This window comes from Carassius carassius, chromosome 28 (assembly GCF_963082965.1).
Source record: "Carassius carassius chromosome 28, fCarCar2.1, whole genome shotgun sequence".
Taxonomy (NCBI): domain Eukaryota; kingdom Metazoa; phylum Chordata; class Actinopteri; order Cypriniformes; family Cyprinidae; genus Carassius; species Carassius carassius.
The window spans coordinates 14,978,603-15,000,756 of NC_081782.1; the positions used below are offsets into that span (position 1 = coordinate 14,978,603).

Sequence of the window (22,154 nt, forward strand, 5' to 3'; positions counted from 1 at the left end):
CATAATTTCCAGAATGTACATTCAAGGTAAATGATCCATCCGTTACAATACATACTTCATTCTGATGTTGGCGTCCAGACAAAAATGTACATATATATTTGAAACGATCACAAACCAGTGCACAACGTTGATAAGGGACATAACAGTCAACAAGTAACAAAGGTTTCCCATGGTTCAAATTGTACAGCTATAAGAGTTAAAAAATAAGAGTCTGAAACAGCTGACAGTAGTGTCCTCATAGAAATTCAGCGCTTCTCTCTTTATTTACAGTGCAGTAATACACACATAAAGGAAGATAATAAATGTCTCGCAGTAGAAATGAAAATAAATGATTTGTCTTTTATACACCTGATCAACAGTCTTCGAGTTGTGGTTTAACATTGCATGTGTGTATGAAGGATGCAGATGTTTTAGAGGCTTTGGTACATGAGCTCCTGTCTGAAGGGTTAAAACATCCTTCGCACTCGCATGCATTTGACAAAAGAAAATGCCAAGATTTGAGGCAGTGACTGATAGTCACATCATAAGAAGACCACTTCTCCCATAATCTCTGTCAGCTGTTAGAAAAGTACAGTTGCTTTTTGTTTTGGGGGATTTAGGCTGTTAGGAATAGCATACTACTACTGTACTTCTGCAGTATGTGTGGAATACCCTGACGACCAAATGTGTAGTATATAACAGCACACTGCATGGAATATAATATCCCACAATGCAACGTGCTTGCCTTAACAGTCCATTTCCAATATAGTATCATTGATTCACTTGAAGAGAATATCAAAAGTTAACATTTTCACTATAAATAAGCTTTATTTCCGAAATGATGATTGGATGCCACGCTGCATGCTGCATTTATTTCACATACTATTCAAAAAAAAAATCTCTTTCAGCACTGTGTGAAGGATTCAGTTAGCTCATGTTCAATTAAAAACGACCTTAGGCATTAATTACTTGGAAGATGGGGAAGACTGTATTTCTCTTAAAATGTGCAACTATTATGCAAGACACATTTGATGAGAAACAACCATAACATGCTTTAAGCAGGTCAAATTTAGTCCTCATTTAAAATCTAGTTTTTGAAGTTCTTTTTCATAATTTTGGACATGGTCAAAATGTGAATAATCAGTCCTAAAGATTGGATATGGAAATATGACAAGATTTATGTATACAGTTTTAAAAGATTGTGGTCAGTAAGATTTTTTTAAATATCTTATGCTTACCAGTGCTGCATGTATTTGATAAAAAATAGTAATATTGTGAAATACTATTATCATTTCACAAATGACTGGTTTTTATTTGAATATATTTTAAGATGTAATTATATAAAGCTGCATTTCCAGCAGCCATTACTCCAGTCTTCAGTGTCACACATAATCTTTCAAAACTTCAAAATCTCCTTTAAAATTAATGTTGAAAAGAGTTGTGCTGCTGATTGTTTTCTTGTGGAAACCATACATACATATATTTTCAGGATTCTTTGAAAAATAGAGAGCTTTTATTTGAAACCGAGATCTTTTGTAACATTATAAATGTCTTAACTGTCACTTTTGATTAATCAAATGCATCCTTGCAGAATAAAATGATCAAAAATCTTACTGACCCCATACTTTTGAACAGTAGTGTACAGTATATGCAGTGTGAACAAAGCCTGAAGGTAGCGACACACCAAAGACTAATAAGTCTCGTCAGATCACATGGAAGCAGTTTTTCTGACCCGTGGAAGAGCCTGGAGCCTTTCCAGACTTTAGGACACTGAGGGAAGTGTAGTGCCCCCTGATAACACCTGTCAGTGAGGAGCATCACGGGGGTCATGGAGCCACAGATTCAAAGTGCAAACGTATGGACACACGTCACGAAATGTGTTACAAAGGCGACGTCAACTACTTGAATTCTGAGATCATCGTCATTATCACCATCAACCAAAACATTGTTTGATGAAGAAAAGGGGCAATAGAGACGCTAAACGATAAAACGAGGTTATATAAATACTAGCACAAGGTTATTGGCACAGTCCTTTTGGTCACACACTGTTTGGACGACTTCTTCGTGGCTTGGTTTGAGGATTCAAAACTGTGCTAGTTTTTATTCATCGTGGAATACTTACTGTACATTTGGCAGCCATTAGGGAAGGGAAACAGTTGTGCCCCTGTACGAGGCTTTTCATTTCTTATAAAAGCAGATCTAAAAGGACCTGATCTGTGCAGTGTGTACTGGAGGCATGTACAGCAAGAAAGGAAAAAACTTCAGTCACAGTGTGCTCAAACACCACAAGCATGCAGACAACGCCAGGGTCTGACACAACGGCATTCTGTGGCAGGCAAACGATATTAAGAGTCGAGACGTCGAGGCAGATCCTGGGCGGTCTCGAGCCTCTAGGAGGAGATTTGGCCAGACGGGACTCGGTGGGCGGCAGCCTACTCTTATTCTCACTTGTTCTCGATAAGGGTCTGCACCTTGTGTACCAGCTCCCGCGCTATTCGGAGGATGTGCTGCACGTCATGGCGCTCGGCCATCTCTGTTAGAGAGGAACACAAAGAAAACAGTTATTCAATAGAATGATACTTTCACATGGCCACATGCTGCATTTCCGGTTTAAAACTCTGCTGTGATATCTTAAAGCTGAAGTTTGCTGTTTTTTATGTTGTATAATAGTAAAACATCTCCTGCAAGGGGGTTCTTCAAATAGAGCTTCAAGCATCCCCAGGGGGCTGCAACGAGGTGTTGCAGGGTGAGCAAAACATTTTTTATAAGGGATAGCAAAGTTAGTGTGTTCCTGTAAAAAAAATAATAATAAAAATGTAATATATTTTATTTTCATTTTAACACATTCACAGTTTTTAATAGTGCCATTTCATTCTGCTTTCCAAGGACTACATTTGAAAGTTTTTCATAGAGAAGTGCTATAAAAAATTTTTCAGGTTTTCAGGTTTATACATCTCTAATTACTGTAATACTGGGTAGAATTATTATTTTTTATTTTATTTCTTTTTTTACACTAAATGAAAGTATGTGCTTTTATCTTTTGTAAAATGACCAGATAAAAGGCAATTATTTAATATAGGTAACAACATTTATAGTAGCACATTTATTATATATATATATATATATATATATATATATACATACAGTGCCATGAAAGGTTTTAGCCCCTTTCCTGTTTTTTTTTTATTTTTTGTATATTTGTTAACACTTAAAAGATTCAGATCATCAAACAAATTTGAATATTACGCAAAGATAAAGCAAGTAAATACAAAAACCAAATTTTAAGTGATGTTACGTGAGAAAAGATCTTTCCATACCTACCTGGTCCTAAGTTAATTGCCCCTTCCTGTTAAATCATGAAAGAACTGTGATTAACCACATTATTTTAGAAATCTGTAAAATTTCACTAGCCAAACCCAGGCCTGACTACATTTTAAAATATATTAAAATGGGAAATAGTTCTTTAAAACTGTAACCGTTTTCACAATTGGGATGTTTTTACTTTATTTTGGTTTTTACTTTTGTTGCTTACAAAAAAAAAAAATTGTTATAACACACTGCTACTTTTGAACAGTTGCCAATGGAGAAAGTTGGCTCAACCAATGGCGTGGGTTTGGGGGTTGGAGCAATTCATTTTGTTTAATCAATGAAAGGCAGGGAATGCGTTTGGAAAATCTGAAAACAGTCACTTCATCTTTAAAGCTGTCCTCTATTCAGTTGACTCACCGTTAAAGAACTTGATTATATCAGTGAAGTCCATGTTGTTGTCCAGGATAATGTCCCTGTACACCTCCACCAAGGCCAGTGCAATGAACAGGACAACGTGCTTAGAGGAGATGCGAGGGGCGACCCAGATGACTTCCCAGACAGCAAACACATCCTCATAGAGTAGCTCTGACACAGACACACAAGGTACACAGTAAGTTAAGCAATGAAGGTACAATCTGAGATATGGCATCTTCACCGTGTTTGAAAGTATCTGAAATGAACCTCACCTCTTTTGAAGTCCAGGAGGAACCAGCGGTAGCAGAAGTAGAAATGGGTGTAATCTCCATTCTGCTGCATGAGCTCAAACAATTCTGAGTCAAGGATCTGAAAATAAATAAGAACCTTCATGATCAGAACTCATTATGTCACAGACGGCATCAGAAGAACAGACAAGACAACAGCGCTGACTCAGGCAGGAAGAGGAAGAAAGGTCATGTGTCATGTTACCTGTATTAGTGACCTCATATTGGCGAAATGAGTGTCCATGGCTCCTCCGGTAGGGAAATTCTGACTCATCCTTTTCATTAGCTGAGTGAAACAGCTGTAGGCCAAGCACTCTTTAGAGGGGATAAAAAAAGAAGAGAACATAATTATAAAATTAGAATATTTTATATGAAATGTTTACCGAAAATTTTAATGCTGAAAATAGTTCCTAATACAAAAATATGTTAAATAACATTTAAATATATCAAATTAGACCAAGGACTATATATATATATATATATATATGCATTACTAAGAATTTATTTTGGAAAACTTAAAAAGCGTTATATATATATATATATATATATATATATATTTATTTATTCAGCTTTTAGGTATGTATGTATAAATCTCAATTTCAAAAGATTTACCCTTCTAACAGGTTTTGTGGTCCAGGGTCACATATAATAAATATACAAGTCAAGGTGAAACATCAAGAAGACTACATGTCTCTATGTCTATTATGTTTCAATCTCTCTCTTACTCACCATCATCCAGAATGACCATCAGTGGAGCTAGAAGGTCACACATGCCTTGCACATAGCCAATCTCCAGATGTTCCCACACGTAACTGGATCATAAAATAAGGACAAAGACATAAGAGACTGAGGTCGACTGAGCCTCAGTTCAGCCGTTTTAGAAAAATAGTTAGTCTGTGATTTATGTTTCAATTAATCTAACAGACTGACGGATTTGAAATTCAATGAGCTGCTATTCTGAGAGAGACACACACAGCCGAACGAGAAGACAACAGATCAGCGAGATCAACACGGCCCTCTACTGACCTGCACATGATGTTTCGCAGTTTCTCCAGGTTGCTGGTAGTGAAGTAATAGTAGTTACGATCGCAGCGCTGGACGTCTTTGTCTATTCTGTGCAGGTTCAGAGCCACTGTGTCCAACAGCTCAATCTGCTCACAAGCACATTGACAAAACAACTGACCAGAATAAATCATTGTCCTTTACAATTTTGACTGTGATAAATGTAGTAAATCTGTAATGGTGTATCAACTTAAATTTAATTACTCACCCTCATGTGGTTCCAAACCTGTAAGACATTCATTCATCTTCGAAACACAAATTAAAATATTTTTGATGAAATCCGAGAGCTTTCTGACCTGCATAGACAGCAAGGGTACTACCACAATAAAGGCACAGAAACATAGTAAGGACATCGTTAAAATAATCCATTTGACATCAGTGGTTCAACCATAATTTTCTGAAGCTACAAGAATACTTTTTGTGTGCAAAGAAAACAAAAATAACTTAATTCAACAATTCGTCTCCTCCGTGTCACCCTGTAGCCATTTTGGAGAGAATCACGATGCATGAGCATGCTTTGATCTGAACGTAAACAATGTTACTCTCGTTCGTTATTTAAATTTGAATTCGTTATTTTAGTTTTATTTGCACACAAAAAGTATTCTTGTAAATTAGTAAAATTATGGTTGAATCGCTGATGTCACATTTTAACAACGTTTCTATGCCTTGATCGTGGTAGTACCCTTGCTGTCTATGGAGGGTCAGAAAGCTCTTGGATTTCATCAAAAATAATGTGTTCCGAAGATGAATGAAGGTCTTATGGGTTTGGAACGACATAAGGGTTAGTAATGAATGACAGAATTTTCATTTTTGGGTGAACTATCCCTTTAAACAGTGTATTAACCAACCGTATAAGAGGAGAAGGATGGTGGCGTGCCCTCAGTAGTGGTTGTGAGTTTGTCCAGCTGACTGCAGAGTTTGTCCTCACTCAGAGAGTCCCGTCCACCCTGCTCCTCCAGTACCCCAGTGGGTGTAGTGTCCTCCTCCATGCTCTGTCCGTCATCAATGCTGGACATGATTTGGGAATGTCCAGATGCTACAGAGTAGTTCCTGGAGGAGGGCAGGCCTGAATCTGGAGAGTCAAACTCCACCAGAGGCCTCTCGTCTGGGGCTAACATGGCTGGGGTAACCACAGTTGTTAAGGTGGGAGTACTTCCTCCCTCACATGAGGTGTTGTGACCCCCTGCGTCAGACTCATCCACAGACATGAATACCTTAAGACAGAGAAGAGATGGGATGGATGGGATATGATGACTTTAGAAATGAAATTTCTAAATGGTAGCATAAAAAACACCCTTTTTACCCTGTCAAAATCAGCTCTTGTTTCAGCAAGCTGTATTAGTCCATGTTGCTTTAAATGCTAATGAGCTCTATTGACCCCACCCCTCTCTTCCGTGGTGTGACGAGCAGACTGTAAACTTCCGCCACGAAACTTGCAAACTACCACTTATTAGGAAAGGCGCTTTGCAAAGATTATAAAAAAACCTTCTACTGGATCATGAATGATTTGCGCGAACATAAACACATTTAGGCAGATCAGAGGGCGCATTACCTTCAAAAACGAAAGTAACATTAATCCTCTGCTTCTTTAGTGGTTTAGATGTCAGTTAATGACGACTGCTATGTTCATTATTACATCCAACAACAAAACACCTCAATCACTTAATCGAAGACATTCTTGTCTTCCCCTGCACCGGAGTCGACACATTGGCGGACAGCTCACAGCTCACTCAGGGCAGGTCAATGGTAAGATGGCCTTGTCAATCATGGGAGGGGCCTGTGCAGAACTACATCATTCTGCCAGGAATCTCAGAACAGCCTGATTTGAGAAAGGGGATTTTAATATAGGGATTTAAAAAAAAAAACACTGGGTGGATTTTTATCATTATAGGGTGGATGCATACACACACTTCCAACACACATTTATGTTCAAACAACATGTAAAGTGAATTTTGCCTCCGATGACCCCTTTAAAGAATTGAGCAGTTAGCTTAGCAACATGCTAAAACCAAACAGCAAATAAACATACATTTCATTAGGAACTCAAAATTATGTAGGCCTAATCAAAAACAAACTATTTGACCTAACATCTTTGTGTGGCATATATGTTAATGTTTATTAAATTACTGAACAGTTAGCTTATCCCAACAACACATTATTATTAAACATTTAATACTAAAAAAGTATTGGTATGTAATCAAAAACAAACTATTACCAAATATTACTCAAAATTTGCGTATGCTTATTCAAGTATTGAACAGTTAGCTTAGCAACATGCTAACATGATAAATAACATACATTTCATTCAAAACTCAAAAGTATTGAAAAGTGAAATATAAAATGAACTGTTTTACCCAATATCTATATGTGGCATGTATGTTTATCCATACTTAAGTTCTGAGTGGTATTGAATATTGTAATAAGTAAAAGTGAAGTGACATACAGCCAAGTATTCGTGCTCTGCATTTAACCCATCCAAAGTTTACACACAAACCGTGAACACGCACCCGGAGCAGTGGGCAGCCATTTATGCTGCAGCGCCCGGGGAGCAGCTGGGGGTTCGGTGCCTTGCTCAAGGGCACCTCAGTCATGGTATTGCCGGCCCGAGACTCGAACCCACAACCCTAGGGTTAGGAGTCAAACTCTCTAACCACTAGGCCACGACTTCCCACGTATAAATAAAAACAAAACAATTGTTGTGTCAGGCACATAATTATGTTTACCGATGACCACTCAGTATAGGAACATGCTAATTACAAACTACATTGAAATGATCTGCAAGTAAGAAAGGATTATGTGCCATATAAGGTTCTGCTTTATAAGAGAATCCCAAAGCATTCACTTAAGTGATTCTGTGAGTGTTACTATGCTGCCTATGTAAGCAGCAAGGAAGCTTGCTAGGTTTGTAAGTAAATAACCTATACTTACTTAAACAGAGCTTGTGACTGACCTCATTGCTAATGGTGGAGTCCCTATGGATGAGTCTGAGGACGTGGCTGTCTATACTGCTCCCTGACGACAACTTGGCAAAGATGGCCGACTGCATCTCTTTTTCCCGCTGCTTCACAATGACCTCACATGCCTTCCACTCCCTCATCGCCTGCTGATACCTTGCTGTGATCTTCTCGTCAATCTATGAAACACACGAGGGCATGTCAGACAATCAGAACGTACATCACACCACAACAAACTATTGTGACAAAGAAGAGTGCTTATAAATCTTTACCTGAGCCATGTCTTTCGTGCCCATCCCAAACTTGTAGTGGCCCAGCAGAAATGGCCACACCTCCTTCCTGATCTCATGCTCCACCCCTCCATAATAAACCAACCTCAGCAGCTCCAGCTCCTTATAATTCTGGCAAGAGAGAAAAAGGGACAGATGGAGACAGCGGGACTACTGCAACCTACGGTAGATGCCACTGACCGCTAGTACCCTCTAGTGACCGGAACTGAAGAGTACTAGGCTAACCTTACAGTCTTTCTGATATTTACTCCACACATCTTTGCTGAGCCCTCCGGAGGCTTCACAGGGTTTGTCCGGAGGGACAATGTTGTGGTTGACCAGTGCTGAAAGGTGCGTCCTCACAGTGGACAGGTGCCGACAGTAACCCAGCCCTACAGATGGAAAAGTGGCATGAGAGCATTACAACACTATATGCACAGCTGAGGGTGTTTTATACTAATTGATATGAAAAATTGCACAGATTTTCTTTGGACTTACAGCCATAAAATGCTCGAGACACAATCTGTCTCTTCATATTTTGACACAGCATCTTCAGTGGAATACTGGACACAGAAGGGAAACATCCGCAACATCCAATACAGGAGGACTAGTCAGATGATTTTTGCAAACATGTATGCAAACTACAGCCAAACAGCATATATATTGCACTCAATAAAATATTTAATATATTCAGTTCAAGTTTGTTTGTATAGTGCTTTTCACGATACAAATCGTTGCAAAGCAACTTTACAGAAAATTAAGTTTCTACAATATTTAGTAGTAGCTTATCAGTGGTGACTGTCAGTTAATGTACATATGGCAGAAATGTACAGAAAAATCAATTAAATACGTAATCAAACAGACAATGAGCACTATTAACAGCAATTATTTTATGATGCAATCAAATCAAAAAGTTTTTATCTGGGTACTTATGTCTCAGGGATTGCATCTGTTTTATTTTGGTAATATGAAAGTCACTTTAAAAATGTCATGGAAATTTTTCAGTATGCTTTCATCACTTTTTGTTGATTTATGTATCAGTTTTAATGTCAGAATTTACATTTTAAAATATGAAAATTCATTGAAAACCAAAACAAACTAAGAAATAAATAATTTTGATATTTATTGTGTGATAATGATCTATATAAATCTGTACAAAAAAGAAAAGAAAAAAACTGATACAACCAACAATATTACTACTAATGACGTTTTCACTATGGTTAGTCTCAGAGCAAGTAATGACCTTGAGATGAAACAAATAAAGAATTTAAGAAAAATATCATCACCCTACTGTCATTTCCAGTAAATTGAAATAATTATGCGTAAGTGTAAGAATATTATTTATTTGTACATATTTAGGATGCATAAAATGCTACGCAAAACAAAGTTTCCAGAATTGCAGAAATGTTTCCACCACATAATAACAAAAACAATACAGGATGGAAACGACAATATTAAATAAGATTAAATAAGATTATGAAATAAGATCATATTCTATACGATTAATATATTTACTTTAAGCTAGTTTGCATTATATTGACCAAAAATAACAGTAAAGATAATGTTACAGAAGATTTCTGTTTCAAATAAATGCCTTTCTTTTAACTCTCTATTCATCAAAGAATCCTGTAAAATCATGTTTTTTGACACTGATATTTCTTGAGCAACGAATTAATGCATTAGAATGATTTCTGAAGGATATGGCACTGAAGACTGGAGTAACAAGTACTGAAAATTAATTTTGATGTAATTAAATTAGATATTACATTTGTATTCAAATACAAAACAGTTGTATTCGATTGTATTAATAATTAACAATATTACTGTTTTTAATGGGTTTTCTAACAAATAAAACTCTCACCGGTCATGCATGCAGGAACAACTCTCTGGAAGCTCGACGGAAGCGTTGCTGCCCCCAGTGGAGCAGGACAGACAAGATGACATATGACTGGTGCACTCGCCCTGCTGCCATGACAACAGGCTGCTGCCAAAACCCTGCATCTCCTGCATCATGTCCCCGTGGTCTACTAGGATGTGGGAGTGGAATAGATGGAAAAGAGGCAGAGCAAGAGAAAGAGAGAGAGGAAATAAGAGATGAATAAGCAAACATGAAACCTGCTCCAGTAACCTGCATTTAAAAGAACATATTTGAGATATATAGGATCATTAATATTACTAGGATCATTGAAAGTGGGTATTTTCTTTCCTCTCAGAGTTACTCTACAATAAGAAGCTGTTGTACGGTGGAAAGCTGCCATATGGGAATTCATTTCACATCCCTACTGGACATCAAACATCTCTACTGGAAATTAGGCTCTTGGGATGGACATCTTATTCAGCTCACTGAATTTCAGGCCTCAGCTCAACCATGATATAATTAAGGAAGAGTAAAATGCAATATATCTGATTTAAATGTTTTATATATTTAGCAATTTGTTAATTTTGAATGGTACTTAGATTAGGGCTGTCAATCAATTAAAGAAATTCATTACATTGATTAAATTATATATAATTTAATTAACATTAAACACATTTACTCATATCAATTATGACTGATAAAACATCTCATTTAAAATGATTTTAAAACGTTATTTTGGCAGATCCAAATTACATAATCGAAATTAAGAAAAGAGCCTCTAGATGTTGTAATATGTGTTTTATTTCCATATTATTGAACATAAAACTATCCGTTTATCCATAGGGGCCATTTACACACAACTTACTTTTGCATAATGTCTACACTGTTTTTTTTTTTAAACAGTATCTGTACGAGTCAAGTGATGCTGTTTCTTAGCATCTCTCACCATGAGCACTGCAATTTTAAAAACACCATATCTCTGGTTTACAGTAGTTTGGCTTTTTAAATATCCCTTTCTTCTGCCCCATTCTTTTGTTTTTTGATGTAAGAACATGTTGCTGGCATCACATACTGTAAGTGTGGTTCGTCAAAAAGTGTTGCCTAAAGATTGTACTTTAAAGGGATACTCCACCCCAAAATAAAATTTTTGTCATCAATCACTTACCCCCATGTGGTTCCAAACCCGTAAAAGCTTTGTTCGTCAATTAAAGATATTTTGGATGAAAACCAGTAAGCTTTTTACTGTCCCATACACTGCCAAGTAAGTTTCACTGTCAAGGCCCAGAAAAGTATGAAAGACGTCGTCAGAATAATCCATCTGCCATCAGTGGTTCAACCGTAACGTTATGAAGCGACGAGAATACTTTTTGTACATGAAGAAAACAAAAATAATGACTTTATTCAACAATTTGTCTCCTCTGTTTCTCTCCACATTTATGTATTTTTACGCCTTGATTTGAAAGAAAACAGCACAACCCTGTGGCGCGGCTGACTCAGAAGCGCGTACGCTGTCTGCGTTCAGCTCATATTCTCCAAAATGGTGCTACAGCAATGTGGAGAGAAACAGAGGAGACAAATTGGCAGTCTATGGGAGAGTCACAAGCCTCCCAGTTTTCATCCAAAATATCTTAAATTGTGTTCCAAAGACAAATGAAGCTTTGAAGGGTTTGAAACAACATGGGGGTAAGTGATTAATGACAAATTTTTCATTTTGGGGTGGAGTATCCCTTTAAGCTAGAACTGCTCTGTTTAACGTGTAGGTGCGGAAACAATTAATTGCATATTTTGTTCTTTTTAAAATAATACCACTAAAAAGGATAAATTGACAGCCCCAATTTAGATGTACTTTTCTTTTTTCCAGATATTTCTTCCTGTTAGAAATGGCCTTAAACACACATAATGAAATCAAAGCAAACCTAAAATATAAGGATATCAAAAACATGCATCTATGAATGAACAGAAGGAAAAGGTGTAAAACGATGCAGGGATGCCATGCCAGGAGACCTGCCAATCATTCGATCAATCAATCACAGTGTCACAAATCAAGCCAGGCACTGGTAGAGCTTGGAGAGTCGTATAGAGGGACAGACAGTAACCACTCTTACCATGCTGGATGCATCAGATTTAACCATGACAAAAATAAAGACAAATGAAGAAGAGGAATGTACACTGTGTGTAGTTGTAAAAAACATGAAGAGAGTGAATCAACTGAACCAAAAAAGTCAATAGTAAATGCTCTTCACCTTAATTCTTCAGGTTGGAGCTGGTGACCTGCTATACACTGGCTGTAACCAAAATAACAATGTGCACGGAGAGCATATATTCAATATCTTTCCCTAAAAGTCTGACGTGGGCTATGGGACTTTGGTAAGGCTATGATCGAATGGGCGGCGCATTCACGGAACGATTCTTGATTCTACTACACCAGAACCCCACAGGACCTAACTGATATAATGAAAGGTGACTGCAGTTAGTGAAGAATTACAGTGAACAGCATTGCAGAAAACCGACTCAACACAGGAGGAAAACCAAAACAACAACGACAACTCAAACCAAAGAGGAAAAGAGAGAATTCACAAAGGGAAGAAGACACAGTTCTGACAAGTAAGCAGTGGAGCACATTCGCTGCAAAGTTTAAACGAAAAAGAAATGTAATACATAACATGTGCAAACTTGACATGCAAAGCCCTCAAGCATTTGCCAGTGAAACCAAATAAAGACACAGAACCTAAAAATAACCAAGACTTCTCCAAGGACTTACTTAGGTAAACCAAAGAGTGCAAAAGGAAACTCTTTTTTTTCAAAAGGAAATACATTTTAGCAAAATATACACACACACATATACATACATATTGTACTTATAAAAATGTAATACATTTAATAAATAAAATAAAATAAGAATGAAAAAAGTCAACATTCAAATTATGTAAATAAATTCAATAATTAGATTTTTTTTTTAGTTATTGTGGAGAACTATACACATTTTAGCTAAATAGATTTTTTTTTACATTTATACTTATTGTACTTATAACAATTTATTATATCTAATATAATAAACAAAATAATGAAATAATAAAAAATAATAAAAATTATTTGACAGTTTAAACTATGCAAATTAAACCAATAATTTTCTTACCAAATTGTTTTGGGTTAGAACTATTCATTATAGCAAAAAATATTAGTTTTACAAACAGTATATGCATGTTGTACTTACAACATTATTATTATTATTAAATTATGGAAATTAATGGAAATTAAGATGTGGTGTTTAGTGACTTTTCATATACATCTATCAATTGTTCTCTTGTGCAATGGAATGCAGGTGTGCTCCACACACTCAGGGTCTTGTGCCACTTGACCTAGCAGCAAATATTACCATGGTTACAAGCATACAGATCAGGCCAACACTTTTAAGACTGACAAGGGAACCATAACGCTCAAGGTCGCTAGGACGCTACCGGGTCTCAATCTGTCCTCACTGACAGACAACCGGCCACACTGCTGGGTCGCTGGTGGTGGGGACCAGGTAACAGTTGGGATGGAAATAAAGTGGGAGGAGAGGAAGGGTGAAAAGAAGGAGGGAGAATGAAGTGGGCCACTAGAGATAAAAACCTTTCATGGCATTAGGATCTGTGAGGTTCCGTGAGCAGATCATAGAGATCATAGCGTGAAGTCTATCTTCCTCCTCCTCATCGTCGTCCAGAGAGGGCGCACGACTGCCCGTGGTGTGGTGGTAGTTTATAGTGACTGCTTGGGCAATAAAAGAACACAGTTTAGCACCCGCCTCTGAGGCAAAGTCACGTTCCACTCACACACACACACACACTGCAAAAAAAAAATTTTATCAGTATTTTTTTCTTGTTTTGCAGTAAAATATATAAACATTCTTAAAATGAGCACAACTGCATACCATATTAAGTCTTGTTTTCAGAGAACGCATCTTGAATTAATAGTTATTTAAATTGTTTCTACTTGTTTCAAAACCTTATTTTAAGCCTTATGAAATTTCAATTTATTAAACTTAATTTTTTTTATGATCAAAACACAAAAGGTTTATCCTAAATATGAAATTTCAATCTTAAAATTATAAACTGATAAAAAAAAGTATTTAAAAAAATTCTAATGTTTATTATTTATTGAATTAAAATGTAAATCATTTGAAAACGAGGCTTGATATCTTAAGCAATTTTGCTTCTCAAGTAAATGGATGTTGTTTTAAGGATGTTCTGATATTTTAACAGGAAATTAAGCCAAAATCTTTTTTTTTTTTTTTTTGCAGTGCATACATACACAGATATAAAAAGGAGCACTGTCATCCCAGTCAGAACAGTTCAAAAATCTAAAGGCTGCGTCTAATACTCACATCCCTCCCAGCAGCCTCCACAACGGCTGTTATGTTCCACAGAAAAGTGATAACAAAACACAGACAACAATGATATGTGGGGATGGTGTCTGATCCATATGGGATGATATTAGACTCAAAATGATTAATAGATGCACTCACAATTATCCATGTACTGCATGAACTTTATGCATGTATCTTATTAACCACAAACAAATGCCTTTCAATATGAGTCTGTGGAATTCAGGATTAAATGATTGTGCAGCAATGTGAACAAATACAGACACGTTTGTGAATAAAAATGTTCTGTTCTGCATTCATACATAATAAATTGCTAAAAGATGCTAAAACATGCAAAAAGGAATCAATGCATTTGTGGATCAGGTGACGTGTGCATTTATTGACATCTTGTTCGAGTCCATCTTGTTTGGTTCATTTGGATTTTGAGACTTAATTTTCATTGTTCACAGCATTTCATGAAGCCCACACACACAACTACCAATGAACAAGGCCCAGTGTGATACATTAACATGTACATGATTTGAGAAATTCGCAAATGTGCGTCATACTCAAACAAATGCTTTCAACTAGTGTCTGCAGAATTAAGATTTACATCAATTTGCAGCATTTTGTTCAAATAGAGACATATTTGTAAATACAAATATTATAGTTTGTATTAAAGTATCATAATTGTGATTAAAATGTGCATTTGTGGATCAGGCAATCACATCTCTTCTGGGTCGATTCAATTTGTTCATTTGAATTTTGAGACTTCCGTTCTGCCCTTTCAGCCTTGTCCAATCCACACACACAGCTCGCAATCCATATTATTATTATTATTATTATTATTATTATTATTAATACAAGGAAGGAATAACTGACAACGTGCCGTTGAATTACAGAAAAAAAAATATTTTCAATAATTGACTCTGAAAGAGATGTGAATGAATGCACAAATAATGTTCAAATCATTTAATCCTGAATTCCACAGACTCAAATTGAAAGGCATCTGTTAGTGGTTAGGTAGATACATGCATAAAATTTATGCAGTACATGGAAAGTTGTGCATGGATCTATTAATCATTTTGAGTCTAATATCATCCCATAGATGCAGCCCTTTTCAGCATTCACACATCAGGGAAATCAGGTCTGACTGAACAGTGGCTGGGAGTAATGAATATGTGAGTACCAACAGGGTTTTAAGATGTAGATTGGATGCTTAAGTCACACTTCAAATTATATTAATTTAATTTAATTTAATTAAATATTCATGAATATTAATGTGTGGCTTTGAAGTGTTTGATCCTTTTGGGGTCATGGATGGATGGATAGACGGATGGATAGATGGACAGATGCTGGATGTGTGAAGAGAGACAGAGATGTCTGCTGAGCCTCACTTGAGTCTTGATGGTGCCCTGGATAGACGATGCGAAACACATAGTCTGCAGCGATCTGCTCCTCGCCATCTCCATCCTGATCCAATAAACGGGCTGTGCTGTTCCTCTTACGGAGCTTAGGAAAGACTTTACCCTGTTAAGCAAACACACAAAGTCATAATTAAACTAAACTAGGCTTTTCACTTCAAATAAGGAACATTTCGTTATTAATCTGCAGTGTGTCAACCAGCAAAAAACTAGAATGTGATGTTTCTTCATCAGAACAGATTTGGAAAAATTGAGCATTACATGACTTGCTCACCAATGGATCTTCTGCAGTTAATGGGTGCCGTCAGAATGAGATTCCATTAAAAAAATCATACTGATGAACTGGAGTCTGATGTTTTAATTAGCTGTTTGAGCTCTCATTCTTGCGGCACCCATTCACTGCATAGGATACACTGGTGAGCAAGTGACATATTACTAAGTTTCTCCAAATCTGTTCCGACACCCATTCACTGCATAGGATACACTGGTGAGCAAGTGACATATTACTAAATTTCTCCAAATCTGTTCCGGCACCCATTCACTGCATAGGATACACTGGTGAGCAAGTGACATATTACTAAGTTTCTCCAAATCTGTTCCGGCACCCATTCACTGCATAGGATACACTGGTGAGCAAGTGACATATTACTAAGTTTCTCCAAATCTGTTCCAATGAAGAAAAACAAATCTACATCATGGATGGCCTTGAGGGTGAGTAAAATTTCAGCATCTTAATTTTAATTTTCATTAAATTTTTTTTAATGATTTGGATGTTTGAAATTTTACTGACAAATTTCAACATTCTATTACATGATTTGTAATAACTTCTGTAGCAAAACACTCACCTTGCCCTTCTGGGACCAGAGGGGGGGCTCAAGCTGACCCCGGGGCAGTAAACCTGTCTCCAAACAGGACAGGAAAGCCAGCAGGTGGCCCCCAGGAGGAAAATGCAGAGGAGGCCGCTGGATCCCATCCTGACTTACTAACACCAGAGTACCTCCACAGTCCGCTAACAGAAATTCACATGAATGTTAAATGAAATATAATATAATTACAAATCTGATATAATGTGAATAAAATCAATAACTGATACTGAAGTATGTGCTACACTGAAGCTTAATATCATAATAAATATATTAATTATAAAATAAAATAAAATAAAATCAGACTTACGGCGCTGGTGACAATGAATGCAGACGATCTGTCTTAAAGGCACACTCAAAGCGTAGTCCCAGTAAATACTACAGGGTGATAAACAAAGTGTGTTTGAGAGAGAGAAAATTGTTCTGTTAAAACAGATCATCAACCTAACAGTCTTTTCAATAAAATAATCAATGTTGTTTTTGCTAAATAATCTCACATTTAAATTGCTATTTGTTTCTTACAAACATTTCAACCTTATCTTTACAAACAAGCAATCAGCACATCAGGACACTCATCTTATGCTTTTCCTGTACTGTACATCCTCTGTTAAAGTAATTGCTCTGTATAACCTAGTAATCTCGGACAAATCAATTCAGTTCCTACATGTTAAGTACATTTGTAGCTAAATGAATTGCAGTGATTGACCATCTCAAATCATTCCAAGCTCTTCCGGCCCATTTTATCTGATGACCTAATTTACCAGATTTCCCCATGTGTTTAGCATATATTACCTCTTCTCCAAGTCGCAGTCTCCCAGAGTGCCATTGATTAGCTGATTGGGCGTCCACTTTAGTGTGAGTGTTTCGGCCGTCTGATGAAGAGACAGGTAACCACGCAGCACTTCCATTTCCTTCTTCTGCAAAGAACAAAGTCTATTCAATAAAACACAGTGGCTTCCCCAACTGTGTATAAAAATATCTTATATAATCAGCAGCAATACACTTTTCTTTGCATTATAAGTTAACATGCAAGAAAAAGAGAATAAAAAAGGAGAAACTAAAGAAAAATGAGTGTTATAAGCAACAGAGTGACATAAATAAAACGTCTCTGACGATTTACTGTGACGATGAGAGCTGCGACATGCATCAGGTTTCACACAGAAATCCAATTAAACCTGAATCACTGCAAACCTTTTGGCAAGGGTTGCCTAAACTATTGATTTCTAGATGTCCTTGCCAGACCCAGCATTCTCTGTGCCCAGTTACATCAGTCACCATTGCAAATCTCACAGACACTTTCATGCACACATTCAGTTCGTGCCTGACTCATTTGATGACAAATCTAATGTGGTGTAAAGTCTAATCCATTCTGCCTTTTCCAGTTCACAAGAGTAGCCAACTAGCAGCCAGGAAATCCGTTAAAAATGCCAGGGAAAACCATCTGACCATTCATTACACAAGGGAAGGCAACAATTTGAACAGTTCTACCTATCTACACCACTCTGGCTCAAACCCCATAATCTGCAGCCCTTGAGATCCAAATATCGATTAGATGGGATCACTGATCTAAAATCAATCCCTTTTAATTACACTCATCAAAAGAACTGTAGATGCTACTTAAACTAGTTTACCTGTAAGTGCATTTGCATCTGTGTGTGTGTGTGTGTGTGTGTGTGTGTATTGTCTTACCGGTTGAACGAGTACATTGTTTTTTCCGTAGAGCAAGTTAATGCGTGAGTTTTGGTGCAGGGATTCAACGTACTCTCTCGCCGAGGCTGCAAACTTGTCCTCAGACATGCTTCCAGAGGACTGACGCTTTCGTATCTGAGGAAAAAACATCAATATTGGATTTTAAATGTATTATTTACTAGAACAAAACTACTGCACAAGCACCCCTATACATATGCTATTCTCACCCCAAGTGCAGGCCTGCAGCCCGGTGACACTTCTTGGCCCCTGTGGGCCCCGTGAATGCGATGCCTCTGGACCAGCTCATTTGCTGATGGGTCTGTCCAGAAATGATCCGACGTCTTGAGCTTAGTGTATTCCAGAGCGCAAGGCCCGACTATAGACGAAAAATATTGATTTTTACACAAAACAAATAGAATATGATAACATATTGTGATGCAAGAGTGAATTATAATAAAATAATAAATGCTAACACCATTTGAACACAATGTTTTATTGAAGAACATCTATAAATCTCGATTAGCTGTAATAGGAGTAGATCGAGTGTGTTTTATGCATCAGATAGACTCACCCAGCAGTGCCGCCAGTATCGGGCCAAACACAGAGTCGTGCATGAGAGCCTCCTTTTCATAATACTTACTACAGACACACACAAACAGCAAACACACAATGGGTATGTCAATAACCAGAGACCTCTTTCAAAGGCTGAACAAATAACACATTATTTTACAAGCTTCACATGACAGCCCAAACAATCACAGTGGACAAATGATAAATGTCAAACCTTAATCTTGGCAAATTTGCCACTTTGCATAAGAGAGATGAGCAATGCATGTTATGCAGCCACTATTATTTAAGAAAAAAAGGCATACACGTATATATTACAATTCCATCTGATATCAATAAGCGAAATTTAAAAAAAAATGTTTCATGTTATGCTAATAACAGATAAATGTTTGGTATTAAAATTCTTTAATATTTTGTCTAAATAAATTCAAATAATCACTCATAAATTGTCAATTTTAAAATTTCACAACATTATAATGTAAAGTACAAAAAACTGATAATTGTTTGTAGACTTGCTAAAGATTATACTTTTTTTTTAAATGCTAAAAACAAAATCATACAAAGTTTTATGAACCGAAGTACAGTACTGATGCTAATTACCTTGCATTATCCACAATATACTCCAGTATTTTGTCCAGGACTTTCTCAAAGAGGGCCGTGCGGACCCATATGTGCTTGATGGCCTGTGCAGAGAGTGGCTGAGGCGCTCGGCCGACAGAGGAACCCTGCCTCCGGAGGGGCTCCTGTCCTGTGCTCTGGGTTCTCCTGAGAAAGACCATCAATAAAATGTTCAAAAATGCATACACATAATAACAACACATAAGCGAAAAGAGTCATTACAAACCAAATTCTCTTATGCGACCAAGTGACACAATAGTAATAATCTTTTTAAAGAACAAATTCCCCCCAAAAGTTAAAAAGAACGTTTTTGCTAAGACTGGGCTTCTATTTGTCCTCATATAACCTGCTAAAATCCCATACTTGCATTGTCTGGTTTTATGAAAGAAGCAAGAGACACAAAAGGGATTATGACTGTGCCTGTCAGTGGATGTTTCTAAGTCCATGTACTTCTCCATACAGCATCTCAATAGGATGACCTGGCTGCTCATCTACAACAGTGCAGGAGGGCCAGATGAAGTCACAAAACCCACTCGAACCTGCCGGGCCATTCAGCCAACCGGGACAACACACACATATTCACACAATGACAGTGACAGAGCATGTGTCATCCCAAAAGACTCACCTCAGAGCATTAAAAGAGATATATCCCACAGATAAAAGACTAGTAACACAAGAGCCGGAACATCTAAGATTAGAGTTGCATCATCGGACATAGAAGACACTCAAACCATCAACAAGTCAAGTCAAGTCACCTTTATTTATATAGCACTTTAAACAAAATACATTGCGTCAAAGCAACTGAACAACATTCATTAGGAAAACAGTGTGTCAATAATGCAAAATGATAGTTAAAGGCAGTTCATCATTGAATTCAGTGATGTCATCTCTGTTCAGTTAAATAGTGTCTGTGCATTTATTTGCAATCAAGTCAACAATATCGCTGTAGATGAAGTGTCCCCAACTAAGCAAGCCAGAGGCGACAGCGGCAAGGAACCGAAACTCCATCGATGACAGAATGGAGAAAAAAACCTTGGGAGAAACCAGGCTAAATTGAAGGGGCCAGTTCTCCTCTGACCAGACGAAACCAGTAGTTCAATTCCAGGCTGCAGCAAAGTCAGATTGTGCAGAAGAATCATCTGTTTCCTGTGGTCATGTCCTGGTGGCATCTGAGACAAGGTCTTTACAGGGGATCTGTATCTGGGGCTCTAGTTGTCCTGGTCTCCGCTGTCTTTCAGGGATGTAGAGGTCCTTTCTAGGTGCTGATCCACCATCTGGTCTGGATACGTACTGGATCCGGGTGACTGCAGTGACCCTCTGATCTGGATACAGACTGGATCCTGGTGGCTACGCTGACCTTCTTTTCAACAGGTCAGGTCTGCCCCAAAAGCTCGTCCAATTGTCTATGAAACCTATGTTACGTATTCTGTGGGCACCACTTAGACATCCCACCAATGAGTGATGACAATCTGCTATGCATCTCGTCACCACGGTAAGCAGGGAGGGGACCCGAGCATATTACAATGTCTGACATCGTGCTTGCAAGTTCACTCACCTCTTTAATGTTATTTTTAGTGATCTCCGACTGGCGAAGTCGAACATCATTAGCGCCGGCATGAATAACAATCTTACTGTATTTACGTTTAGCATTAGCCAGCACTTTTAAATTAGCCAAGATGTCAGGCGCTCTGGCTCCCGGTAAACATTTGACTATGGTGACTGGTGTCTCTATATTCACGTTCCGTACAATAGAATTACCAATAACTAGAGCACTTTCATCAGGTTTCTCAGTGGGTGCATCACTGAGTGGGGAGAACCTGTTTAATGTTTTGATCGGAACAGAAGAGCGGTGTTTTGACCCATGACTACGCTGCCTCACCGTCACCCAGTTGCCCTGCTGCAGGGGCTCTGTTGCCGGAACCGAACAATGTACAGGAATCCCTGAGCTAGATGCATCCAAAGCCGTATCTAGAGCCCTAACATTCTTACTGTACTCAATTAAAGTTTGGACGCGTGTCTCTAATTCTGAAATCTTCTCTGTCAGCCTAACTATTTTCCTGCATTTATCACATGTGAATCCCTCATCTGCGACAGAGATAAACTGTACATGTGGCAAGAGGTGCAAATAACAATAGCAGGAGAAGCCATTACTCACCGTGCTTGATGAAATATTCTTACTGCGGTTGTTTGATGAACTTGTGAAAAACTGGAGTGAGAGAGAGGAGAGGAGAGGAGAGGAGAGGAGAAAAGAAAAGAGCGATAGGTTCGAATGAAAACGCTAATGACAAGCTAACGAGTGCAAACGCTTTGCAGGTGTACTGCACTCACGGATATAAAATAAAAGTCAACGATCAAAATTAATCTGATAAGATTGATCGATAATATCAGAAATATGGTGTGAATTAAGTTATATTTTATCACTTTAAAAAACAGAGAGTGATAGTAAGATAAAGATTCTAGAAAAAACTAATAATTATAAAAACCGACAGCAGGTCAGACAAACAACAGCAGGTCGGACA

General features: G+C 37.5%; 1 protein-coding gene across 3 annotated transcripts in view; it reads right to left on the bottom strand.

The window, feature by feature from the left end:
* Positions 1-2,048: 2,048 nt before the first annotated feature.
* Positions 2,049-22,154, bottom strand: part of LOC132108053 (small G protein signaling modulator 2-like) — a 48,752-nt gene continuing 28,646 nt past the window's right edge. Inside the window, exons 4-24 of one of the 3 annotated variants that reach the window (XM_059514521.1) lie at positions 19,618-19,782; positions 19,022-19,089; positions 18,678-18,826; positions 18,451-18,585; positions 17,554-17,678; positions 17,072-17,139; positions 16,744-16,907; positions 15,872-16,004; positions 13,745-13,879; positions 10,136-10,301; positions 8,773-8,837; positions 8,521-8,666; positions 8,278-8,406; positions 8,002-8,184; positions 5,900-6,265; positions 5,016-5,140; positions 4,719-4,801; positions 4,195-4,304; positions 3,975-4,071; positions 3,706-3,873; positions 2,049-2,512 (exon numbers count right to left, since the gene is read on the bottom strand). In XM_059514521.1, the coding sequence (XP_059370504.1) occupies positions 2,424-2,512; positions 3,706-3,873; positions 3,975-4,071; positions 4,195-4,304; positions 4,719-4,801; positions 5,016-5,140; positions 5,900-6,265; positions 8,002-8,184; positions 8,278-8,406; positions 8,521-8,666; positions 8,773-8,837; positions 10,136-10,301; positions 13,745-13,879; positions 15,872-16,004; positions 16,744-16,907; positions 17,072-17,139; positions 17,554-17,678; positions 18,451-18,585; positions 18,678-18,826; positions 19,022-19,089; positions 19,618-19,782 (2,869 nt within the window). In that variant the 3' untranslated portion in view covers positions 2,049-2,423. Of the gene's footprint in view, positions 2,513-3,705; positions 3,874-3,974; positions 4,072-4,194; positions 4,305-4,718; positions 4,802-5,015; positions 5,141-5,899; positions 6,266-8,001; positions 8,185-8,277; positions 8,407-8,520; positions 8,667-8,772; positions 8,838-10,135; positions 10,302-13,744; positions 13,883-15,871; positions 16,005-16,743; positions 16,908-17,071; positions 17,140-17,553; positions 17,679-18,450; positions 18,586-18,677; positions 18,827-19,021; positions 19,090-19,617; positions 19,783-22,154 lie in introns of all 3 variants that reach the window. The other 2 variants (XM_059514519.1, XM_059514522.1) reach the window with 2 other exon arrangements.